At 41.1% G+C, this 11,728-nt stretch overlaps 1 protein-coding gene across 2 annotated transcripts; it reads left to right on the top strand.

Annotated features, from left to right (window-relative positions):
* The first annotated feature begins 3,604 nt into the window (after window positions 1-3,604).
* Window positions 3,605-11,490, top strand: LOC132448469 (HIRA-interacting protein 3-like). 2 transcript variants are annotated; one of them, XM_060039814.1, is made up of 12 exons: window positions 3,653-3,830; window positions 4,341-4,461; window positions 5,175-5,328; window positions 5,582-6,073; window positions 6,174-6,358; window positions 6,450-6,597; window positions 7,367-7,465; window positions 9,864-9,982; window positions 10,107-10,211; window positions 10,349-10,489; window positions 10,644-10,694; window positions 10,901-11,490. In XM_060039814.1, the coding sequence occupies exons 1-12, from the start codon at window positions 3,760-3,762 to the stop codon at window positions 11,102-11,104; spliced, it is 1,890 nt and encodes a 629-aa protein (XP_059895797.1). In that variant the 5' UTR covers window positions 3,653-3,759; the 3' UTR covers window positions 11,105-11,490. The 2 variants fall into 2 exon arrangements, with proteins under 2 accessions (XP_059895806.1, XP_059895797.1); XM_060039823.1 differs by lacking the exons at window positions 9,864-9,982; window positions 10,107-10,211; window positions 10,349-10,489; window positions 10,644-10,694; window positions 10,901-11,490 and adding an exon at window positions 8,954-9,302 and having other exon boundaries at window positions 3,605-3,830.
* The last annotated feature ends 238 nt before the right edge of the window (window positions 11,491-11,728 follow it).

The following is an 11,728-nucleotide window of genomic DNA, read 5'->3' as shown; positions in this document are numbered from 1 at the left end:
TTGACTTGACTATGGCCTATAGCCTACTTATATTGGATCGCCTGGTCCTCTGCCAATGCTACCGTGACAACAGCTTTCCGGGTGGCGTCCATGTTTTCCTCCAACGACCGAGCGAAATAATAAAACGCATGAAGTGTGGGCGTGGCATCAGATCCGAGATCCGAGTCGGTTCGCAGAGAATACTCGAACGCACCAGGCTATGGGTATACGAGGCATCTAGAACACACTCGTAAGTAGGCCCCTTCTGGTAGACCCCTCATGGGACCTCTGGGCGAGGAAAAATTGAAACCTAACATTATCAAACTTCTTAATTTAAATCTACAAACAACATATAGTAAATAGTATAATAGTTAACTATTATTAATGCTAACCAGCTAGTTCTGCTCTGCGCAGACTTCATACGTCATTCTTGTTAGGGTGGCGGGAGTTGCTCCCAACCAGAGTGGTAGATATAACCCATGGATATAACAGAGTGGCGACACTTAGTGCCTACTTCCGGGGTATGGAGCCTCGAATAGTTCCAAACAACCATTTTACGGCGTAGGAGATCATTCATTTCCATAGCTGGCCGTCGAGTAACTTCTGAGGTAAATTGATTAAATAGCTACCTCTTTTGAATTGTCAACTGTCTATATTGTATCAGAGGCCCTTTATGATGCATATACTGATATTTATTTGTAAATGCACAACGTAATTATATATATATTTATCTTGGTAGACGACCGTTTGCCTGCTAGTTTGTTAGCTCAACTTCGCCATCTGTGAAGGTATCTCCAGGGGTAAATTGATTAAATAGCTACCTCTTTTGAATTGTCAACTGTCTATTGTATTAGAGGTAATTTTATGATGCATATACTGATATTTATTTGAATATGCACGGCGTAATTATATATATATTTGTCGACCGACAAATATATAAAAAAAGACGACCGATTGCCTGCTAGTTTGTGAGCTCGACTTCGCCATGTGAAGGTATCTACACCAACAATTACGAAGTTCAGTAGTGAATCTAACTTTTTTTTAGTTAGTTATTTATGTTGGATTACTATGATCATTTCGGTTGATTTAAGGACGGGTTTTATGATGCGATAGCTAGTAGAAATAAGTTTGTTTAATTATATCCTGGAAAGGGTGATGTTCAGCACATTAAGCCCTACAGATGCCGCCGCTTCAACAATGCTGATTATGATGGGTGGTGAATTTAACATGTATGGCTTTTTAGTTTTAACCATCTTGTTGACTGAATTGTTTCTTTTTCTTGGTGCCAAATTTATTCTTTTTTGATTTACAAGAGCCCTCTCTGCTCTCCTTCTCATTAATTGTTCCTTTTCGCCTTATTAGGTCCTCCATTCGCCCCATCAGTCCCTGGCAGTCTTGCCCCTGGATCACCTGCCCCTGGATCACCTGCCCCTGGCAAAGTGGCCCACTTGATTGCTCTCGCTGTCTCCTGTCATGTCCTTTTCATCGCCCTTAAAATCCACCTAAATTTCTCCCTCAATCTCTTAAAAAAAAAAGAAAAAATTAAGGTAATGTTGCTGTTATATGTATTTTGCCTTTGCATTTGCAACTACTGTCATCTCCAATGTAAGAAAATTAATTAAAGCGAAACATTTCTGTAATGTGAATTAATTCATCTGACACAATCAGAAACCAATAAAATGTATAAATGGATCTACCGGCAATTGTTAATTGGGTAGAAATGTGTCGATTATCCACATTGTGTGCAAATCCTCAGAGAATCCCTGACCTCTGGTTGTTTCTTAGACTGAATGTACAAATATGAATTATGCAATCTCATTAGGAGTGTAGTCTATCCTTGAATTACATGAAATGGGGAATATTGTTAGCTGCATGGATCATACCGAAGTTTAATTTGGTGAAATATGTGTGGTCCGTTGCACTTGGTTCTGGAGGCACCCTCACAGAAGGATGCGTTCCCCCTGTTCTAAATGGTCAAATTGAATGATATCAGCCTGAAAATCACAGCACTTATCTGTTGTGGGGAAATAAATCAGCAGTATGAATTTGAAAGATGTGTGAGCCTCCTTTCCTATGGAACAGAGGGGGAACAGTATCTGACAGTAATATTCCAAGCTGTCAGGATGCGTTCCCCCTGTTCTAAATGGTCAAATTTAGTGATATCAGCCTGAAAATCACAGGACTTATCTGTTGTGGGAAAGAAGTTATCAGTATGAATTTGAAAGATGTGTCAGCCTCCTTTCCTATGGAACAGAGGGGGAACAGTATCCGACAGTATAGAGTGGCGAAGTCACGCCCCTTCCGGTAGGGCTCATGGGACCTATGAGATCGAAAAATATGAATGGGTGTCAATGGAGAGAAAATTATTATTTTCTGGTCCCAGTCTTTATATGCCCTGGATTACACATATGTTGTTTGTGGATTTAAATGATAATTTTTCATGCAAAGAAAACTAAAAATGTTCGTGAAGAAGTTTGATAATTTTAGGTTTTATGTGAGGCCGCTTTGTGAACTACAGCTCTTCGCTGCTCTCGACGCATATGATATACGTCACCACACCCGCCCTTGGAACTCGGCACAGAGATGGCGATCTCTCTGCCCCACTTCACCGCTTTTTCCAAGGGGAGGATAAAAGCATCGAAAGAGGAGAAAACCATTATAAGTCTGGGCACGTGCAGAGTTTCAGTTATGCCGATGGGAAGATTGTCGGTCTTCTCCACGCCAGTCGCAGGGAGCGTGACGTCACATACGAGCCGTGTAGTCTTTCTCGTTGTGTTTTCTCTACAGCCTTTATCTGAACAATTGCACAATAAACGGTCGAACTCTTTGCATGAAAAATTATCCTTTAAATCCACAAACAACATATGTGTAATCCAGGGCATATAAAGACTGGGACCAGAAAATAATTATTTTCTCTCCATTGACACCCATTCATATTTTTCGATCTCATAGGTCCCATGAGCCCTACCGGAAGGGGCGTGACTTCGCCACTCTATTATGAATGAGCACACTTCCTTCCAAAAGTCCATAACATTCAAAATGAAAAGTCTCTCACAAAAATAATATTTTTTATTGATAGAAATCTACAATACAACATCTTCAGATAAAACTCGCTAAAAAAAGTCAGTTTTGAACCTTAGCTCTCTCCAAAGTGCCTCTGTGGTACGAGCACAGCAGCTCGTGGGCGAGCTTTTTGTGTACGCGCGCTTCCTTCGCCCTTCGGGTAATTTCGGACGGGGGCGGGGACTAGGGGAAACACATCTCGACGGGGAAACACATCTCGACACAACACCGGCCTCGTTCTCGCGACTCCTCCGTTGGGGTACCGAAAACGAGACGAGACGCCTGAAAGGGTCCCGGGAAATTCTAGCTACACACCCCCTCCGTTGATTGGTCGACAGAATCATCACTTCCGGGTGACGCGGGGATAAAACAGTAGCCTCGATGTTTTATTCTTTACAATTAACATGTCGCGTAAAATGCTTGCTTGGGCGAACAAGGAGGTGGAGACGTTCGTCTGCATTCTTGGGGAGGAAGACGTTGTTTACGATGTTTACGTAGCTGCCGCGGCGATCGACATCCGGCCTACCACAAAGGGTAATGTCGGCAGTGGAAATGCGACCTCGGAACTGAGCTGGGCTATACCACCCCCTCCCTACCGCACCTTTGCGATCCGATCTGTTCCGAACCAAGAGCCTCGGAGGAGGCGGAACTTTCAGAGGTCTATTATCATTAGAATTTCCCGCCAAACAAGCCAGTCAGTAATTAAGACGATACAAAATGGACCATAATAAAGAAACTCAGATTAGGACATTTGTGCGAAATCTACTTAATGATGCACCAGACCTGAGGTAAACTTCATAATTGTTCCGTTTCTGTATTGCCGTCAGAAATAAACTTGAATGAGCCCGTTTAGGTTTGAATACCTAAAATGTAAACGAAGGTTTGTTTGTAACGAGAGTTAACGTTAATGGTACAGCTTCTTTCTAATTGATTAACGTTAATTAAATACATTAAATTCTCCGACAATGTTGCTAGAAGTAATTACGGTGTAAATGGTACAATGTTTGTTTAACCTCGGCCAACTGTGTTCATTACGGAAGAAAGTGTACAAAGCATGACTATAATGTTGCATACCGTGACTTTTGAGTATATGTCAGGCTCAAATTATGATGATTCACATCGTTTTAAATTGCTCTGCTATAAAGTTTGCCTAGTTGCATTTCATACCTTTGTCTGAAATCAAGTGCAAAATTGGGTTAATTATTTCATCCATCACTTGTTGATTAGGCAGTTTGGGGAGGATAATGTTTCTGCCTTAAAATTGTTTTGTGTGAAATGTGATTTGTCGTTGTTTTTAGTTCACTGACTCTAGGCTCTTTAAAGCTGCAGTACATGTCACATTTGGGTTGTGAATCCTTGAGCCCAGAAGCGAAAACCTGCATGAAAAGAGTGGTTGGAGAAGAGCTGCTTAATATGCAGGTACGTCTTTTTTTAGTTGAAATAGGGGCTTAAAACAGATTTAGTCTGTAAATCCAAAATGATAGTGCATAGCTTGCAAGTAAAGGTCCTTTTTAGATTTTTATACTGTAAGTATAAGGCCATGTTGTGTTGCACATTTGCAACAACGCTCATTATAACACAGATGGCTTCATGGCCATGGAAATAAGAAGTCCCTCCCCACCTTTTGATTGAATTTAATCCACAATCCTTTCTAAGAGCGTTTGTCAGTTGCTGGCTACTGTAGAAACATGGCAATGCAACGGATCTGCGCCGCATGTAGCTGCAAAGGACTCTTTCTAAAATAACAAAAACTGAATGATTCTTATTTCTCTGGGATTATACACTGCCAGTCTAGATGGCACTAAATGCGACACACTATAACTTTAAGTCCAATACATATACTTTATGGCTGTCAATATTATGTATCGAAAACTGAGGAAGGAAATGAACAAATGATTGGCTATAATTGGCACTCAAATATTTCATTTGATCCCTCACTCACTTTATTTTGATTGTCTATTTTTGGAAAAAATATCAGAAGAACCATTTTTCCAGAATAAATTGGCTAAGAAATTAAGGAGCAAGGATGCTTACAGTAGACTGATCTTTGGGGTTTGAAGCCAGAACCTGGGAGGCCGCACACTATTTAAGTGTATGGATTGCCAAATCCTCTTTGTTTGTGTGTTTCCCAGGTCAGTGCCACAGATGTCAGTGAGTCAGAGATTGCCAGCGTTGAACCACCCAGCAACAAGAGAAAGCGCTGCAAAGATAAAAAAGCCAATTCTGGAAGATCAACTGATGAAGAATTGAGTGCAAAGAAAATTTGCCGTCGACGCACTTCTTCAGGTGGGTCATCCTAATCATGAGTCCCAGGCCTTGTTCATTAACTATCTTTCCGTAAGTAATACGTTTTAATGGCATTGTACTTGCATTCAATAACTGAATAAATATTATTTATGAGCACTACTTCCATTACTTCTTGATCTTAATTAATAATAGTCATGGGAGTTGTGCATCACAATTTAATATCATTAAAAAAAAACATCTGAAACAGAGCTGGAAAGGGCAAACGTGTGGAATTGAACATCTTTTGAAACAGGAAGTGCTGAGAGTAAAGAGGAAGAGCAAATTGACCAAAATGAAGTTAAAGACCAGCGGCTGGTGCAGGAAAGCGAGAAGGATCAAGATGGTGCAGAAGAACAAATGAACCTAACCGACAAACCACAATACTTGGAAGGTCCTGCAGGGGACCCATTGGAGGGTGAACAGAAGTTCAGCAAGAGCGAGAAGAAACCGAGAAGTAGGAAGAGGCCAACCAAAGCCTCCAGCGATGAAGAAAACGAGTCATCGTCGTCAATGAGTGAAATAGGTGAAGAGGAGGACAAAGACTCTACTAAGAAGGGAGCACCTGGCAAAAAATGGGATGGTAAACAAAAGGGCATCAAGGAGGTCGGGGGACCGGAAAGTAGGAAGCAGCAAGCCAAATCCTCCACCGATGAAGAAAAGGGGTCATCGTCACAGAGCGACGAAAGTAGTGAAGATGACGACAATGTCCCCAAGAAGGAGGAAGCCCCTGGCAACAAGTTGGACAGTAAACTAAATTTTTTGACTCGCTAAATGTGGAAGTGTTAATGCCATGTTCAACCCTTTGATACTCATTTATTTTTTCCCCCCCACTAATGAATTTTCAGAGGGAAAAGTGCCAACGACGACGACAAAAGAAGACCCCCAGGACCCTGATTCTTCATCATCTTCGCTGACCTCTCTTGAAGAAGAGAAAGATGTCAAGGGAGACGGCGCACCAGCCATGAAGTTGACCATAAAAAAGGGAGACAAGAAGAAGAAGCAAAGAGAAGATGACTCTAAAAGAGCAACAGTAAGCAATACAGAGGACTTCCTAAAATACATAATAGCCACAGGTTTCTAACACGCGAATGCTCTACCTGTCTTCCATCTGCCTCATGCAGGAAGAAAACAAAGCAGTGCTGAGGCTGAAGCGCTACATATCTCTCTGCGGTGCAAGGCGGAACTACAAAAAGCTGTTTGAGGGCTGTGGCAGCATTCGCTCCAAGGTGTCTGTTCTGAAGAAGGAACTGGAGGATCTAGGCATCGAAGGTTGGTAGACAAAAAGTTCCTCATGTTTTTCGTCGTTAACGGCAGAGCTGTAGTCAAGACCACCTTTGTTGAGTCCGAGACAAGTCCAAGACCAGGGCTTGGCGACTGAATCAAGAAAGAATCCAAAGAGGTTAGAGGTCAAGACAGAGTCAAAATGAGAGAAACAGGGCAGAGACAAAAGAAAAGAATCCTCTTTGAGACCACTTACTTTTATTTTTTTTATTTTTGTGTGATACTATAAACACAGTATATCTTCTATTTTAGGATGTCATTTTGCTATTATTTGTAATGATCCAAAAGCAAGTGCAGTATAAACAACACTATAGGATCAAATTAGGCCACATTATTTACTTTACGTACAGCCCTTTCCCCAGATATCTTTTCTACACCCTCCAAGACAAAATAGCATTTAAACCCCAAGAATAGTGTAGTACCGTATTTGTGATGATCAAAAAGCAGGTGCAGTGTAACCACACTGTAGGATCAAATCGGGTCATATAGTTTACTTTACCTTTTTTTTATTTCTTAGTTTTTTCCCCCCATTATTTTGAGTTATAAGGTGATAATGATTTTAAAGGTATTATAATTATGTTCCAAATTCCCAATTGCAACATTAGTTATAGGTTTGAAAAATTTAAATGTAGGTTTAATAATGTGATTGCTTTGATTAGTATTATGCAAACAAAACATTGGGAATACATCAATGAATTTATACTGATTTTAAATATATCAATGATTCATGATTTTATTGTATTCTTTCTGTGTGCAGGCCTACCATCTATTGAGAAGTGTAAGAAGGCTCGAAAGAAGCTGGAGGAAGCCAAAGAGCTGGCTGAGCTTGATGTCAGCAACATTATAACCACACAAGGTACCTCCCATTATAACTACATATGGTACCTTTATCTATCCGGCTCCATCTTATCTGAATAGCCACCGATGGATATAGCATGCTACAGTACCCGTGCTGAACACAGAGCAGGGGTCTCATTTATAAAACTGTCCGTGGGATCGTTACTAAAAGTCTACGTACGCCCAAACGCCAAGTTTTGCATGCGCCAAAAAATATTCTGATTTTTAAAACCCTGCGTACGCACACCATATGCAATCTTTGCTTTATAAATCAGAGTGCCTACAAGTGTGCGCAGCTGAATCAGCTTTACGTTCCGCCCTGTACACGCCCCTTTTTAACCATAAATGGTCAATGCAAATGACCTCATGAATGCGATCTGCATATAAAACAGACTCGGATGCAAGTATTATGTCTTGTCGGAAACAATGGCAGAAGTACTGAGAAAAGCAAAAAAGCGAAATTTCACGGAGGTTGAAGTGGAGACACTTGTGGGTGAGATGGAGGCCCGAATAGTAGTTTTGTTCAGCGGTCACGGGATTTGGATCGCCAACAACAAAAAGCAGAGTGAGTGGCAACATGTTGCTGCAGCAGTGAACTCTGTCAGTAGCACGGAGCGCACAGTCCCAGAATTAAAAAAGCAGTGGTCTGACATAAAGGTACATATTTTTATGTAGCCTACCAATAAATCGTTATGGTCCCTAAAGACCCTCTCCCTCCGAATCCTGCCATTTGCATGGTCCGCCAGAAGTGCAATATGGTGCAGCATTACCACGGCGCTCTGTATTTATAGGGTTACGGTAATAAGACTGACCGAGAACACCTTGGATATTCAGTTTGTAATCACCCACGTAAAATGTTCTTGAACATAACCCCTTTTTAATGCGTGATTTGTCATGAAAAGCATCAAGAGTAACGGACAACGATGTGATGAGGAGTGTGGCTTGGTTTTCCACACTTGGGATTTATTTGACATTTGATTATGTGTTTACAGTGTCACATAAATATTATGTTTTTGACACATGTTGGACAGATGCTTTATTCCATGCAGTCGAGCCGTCAGTGGACAGTATGGCGGGATTAGATATAGAGAATTATTTTTTTTTTTTCTATTCTAAGGATGTTTTTGGAGTTATAACTGAGAAATAACGCAGTTGACTTTATTACATAGATTTAACGCATGATACGGGTTGAAATTAAATGTATGAAGGGCGATGATAAAACATAATCGTTCTTCTCACTCTGCAATTCTTCTGTCTGACTAACCCTAACCCTAACCCACCACACCATCTGTGTCGCCAATTCTCCTTTTCCTCCAAACCATGCGTACGCATGGGTCAGAGTTTGCTTAGGGCTGCGCACATTCTCCCGTCAAGTTGGTTTTTTATAGATCACAACCGTGGCGTGGAAAGTCATGTACGCCAATTTCAGCCCCGTTTTGTGCGTACGCAACGGTTATAAATGAGACCCCAGGCCAGTTGAATAAGGCAGCCCCCCCCATCCCTCCAGGTCGTCCGACGCGTAGAGGGCCATCGGCCTGGAAGGAGCCACACTCTTCTCCTGCCGCAAGGTACAAGCGGACAGTGAACTCTGGCAGTGAGGAGGATAGCCCCGCGGAAAAAGGACCTAACAGAAGCAGACACTGGGGGAACCTGCAGGGCATCATCAGTGACGACGGAGAGAGCGACTGAGAACTGTGGTCTTTGTGGGGTATATCACCAGGATACGGAAATATATGTAATCTTATGGACAGTTTGGTCAATTTAATTGTCTTTATACAAATAAAGCTAAATGCAGCTTTATTTTTTATTATATAGTTGTTTATAATGTTAAATAAAATATAGTATTTCTTATGAATGGTGTTCACAAGATTTTTTTTTATTATCAAATACTTTATTTTCCGAGATTACTCAAACATTAAAACGAATTATGCTTTTTGAATAGAAGGCGGAACAAATGTCAAGAGATATTGTTCCTATACGTAACATATTATCAGACGGGACTGGTGCGCAGGATGTTTCTCTAAAATCTAGACAGATGCCCTCTGTCAGGTCAGTTCTCCCTTAGCGTTTACATGGCCATACTTGTCATTTAGTTGTTGAAATCGTCCATTGACTCACTCATCCATTAAAAGCACGAACGGAACAAGATTCCTTCGCGAAAGCTTGTGATATTTTCAAGGTCAGTCTAGCCGTATCACAATCCTAGCTCTTTGTAGGACATTTATTACGTTGCATACAGCCCGAAAGACCCGAAAACTGGACTCCATATACTGTTAGTTATAAATAATGCCACCACAAACCTTGAGGCAAGCGATTATTTTCTTTATGTAATAACTTTGCTACTGCTGCAATTTATTTAAAGTAGTAATTTCAAATGGAGGGGGTCACTGAAGATGAGGTTCTCTCTGATTTCAAAGACCGGCGCTTGGGAGTATGGGGAATTGCGCAAATAACCGCTGGTTCTGGGCTCGCTGTCTACGCGATGTGGGTGGGTATCCTTCAACCAGGGTTCCGAAGGGTGCCATTAAAATTACAGGTAGGATGTGCATTAAGTTTGAATGGAACCGACATCGAATTTAATGTTATTCATCAAGTATAACCAGTCAAAATTCGTATATACTTGTAGCCAGAAGCCAGTTTATTGTAACCTCTAGCTCTAGGTTCCATACCTCCCTGCCAGCAAGACACAAGTGCGTAATGTGATGACGTTACTGAGAGGTCGACAGGGGACGCTTATGGATTTGGGCTCTGGCGATGGACGAATCGTAAGTCAACCTCACGCATGAATTCGAATTGCAATGTACCTGAGGATTAACTATCGGGTTGGAAAAAATAGAAAAATGTTCCACCTCAATTCAGTAAAACCAGCGTTTGTTGACATTTGTTTTCTTCTACGTGAAAGGTACTGGCAGCCCATCGTCAGGGCTTCAGTCCCACGATTGGCTACGAGCTCAATCCTTGGCTAGTCCGGCTGTCCCGGTTCTACGCTTGGAGAGCCGGTCTTCATGAGGAAGTGTCCTATCGGCGGGAGGATCTCTGGAAGGCATGTAGTAATATTTCATCAGCAAATAAGGAGTGTTTGACGTCAGAATGATATTCTTTTCGCTGACAATTAGCTAATAGTTGGAATGACACAACTCATATATGTTAAAGTTGAATTAAGGTCTGATTGTGTATTTTCTTGACTCTTATTAAAGGTTGACCTGACAAAGTGCAAAAATGTCACTGTATTTTTGGCCCCTAGTGTGGTGAGTTGTGAATTGTGTCCTCATATTCTCTCTCAGTGAGCATTGTGGTGAATTATTATCAGAAGTAGAGAGTTTTATTGCAGGATTTTGTAAAATATAAAAACATTGTTCCATCCAGCATAGTAAATATTGAAATGAAGATAACCCAAATGATTGTTATGTCAGTTTAATATCAGTTGTCTTGGTAATGTGTTTGTCTTTCCTAGCTGACGCTGCTTCAAGAGAAACTACAGGCCGAGCTCCCCGATGATGCGTTAGTAGTGGCCGGTCGGTTCCCCTTCATCAATTGGACAGCCTGTCAAGAGGAGGGCCAAGGCGTGGACAGAGTCTGGGCTTACAGCATGCAGGCCCAGAGGCAAAAAATGCCTGCACGACCCAGGAAGCACATATCGATCCGGTCATTGAAGTAGTGTTATAGTAGTGTTGAAGGTAGGAAAAAACTACTGGATCACAGTCGTTATTTATGCACACAAGAAGTTTGATTGTATTTCTCTATTTTGTTTTAAGATCATTCAGATCAATTAATGTAAAGTGAATAAGCTAATGGATGCACACTACCGTTTTCTTTTGTGTTGTATTGTTTATTGAAGAATTCTCTCTACAAACAGCTGATTCACTACTAGAAAATTATTTTTAGAAGAAAAATGAGACTCCAATATGTAACCTTGCCAAATGTGTGTGTGATATTATAAATCGCTGTTCATTGACTGTTTGGTAGAACATTTTATTCTGAAAAAATCCTGTGTCGTGTAGAACAAAATAGCTTTTTTTTCAATAAATACAACTTGCAATAGTGGTCTGGGTCATGAAACCATCTAACGTTCTTGGTGCAAACAGATATTTTAAACGATTAACAAAAATACCCGTTATCACAGTCATCAAATTGGCAAATACACATACCGCGTTTGTCCTTGGACCCAAACCGTGCTCTAAGGTTTCATCATTCTAAAGGGATTAACGTTAGAAGTGGAACTGGAACCTGCTCTATGATGATTCTAATTATTTCAGACATTATGATGTGGGAAATCGTTTCC

Source organism: Gadus macrocephalus, chromosome 2, assembly GCF_031168955.1.
Source record: "Gadus macrocephalus chromosome 2, ASM3116895v1".
Classification (NCBI taxonomy): Eukaryota; Metazoa; Chordata; class Actinopteri; order Gadiformes; family Gadidae; genus Gadus; species Gadus macrocephalus.
This window is presented reverse-complemented; position numbering and strand designations above follow the sequence as displayed.

Bases quoted from the DNA above. Each gene is read 5' to 3' on its own strand.
- LOC132448469 (XM_060039814.1), top strand. From the start codon at position 3,760: ATGGACCATAATAAAGAAACTCAGATTAGGACATTTGTGCGAAATCTA. The intron at 3,831-4,340 runs GTAAACTTCATA...CGTTGTTTTTAG, and splicing joins AATGATGCACCAGACCTGAG to TTCACTGACTCTAGGCTCTT. The intron at 7,466-9,863 runs GTACCTCCCATT...CTGATTTCAAAG, and splicing joins CAACATTATAACCACACAAG to ACCGGCGCTTGGGAGTATGG.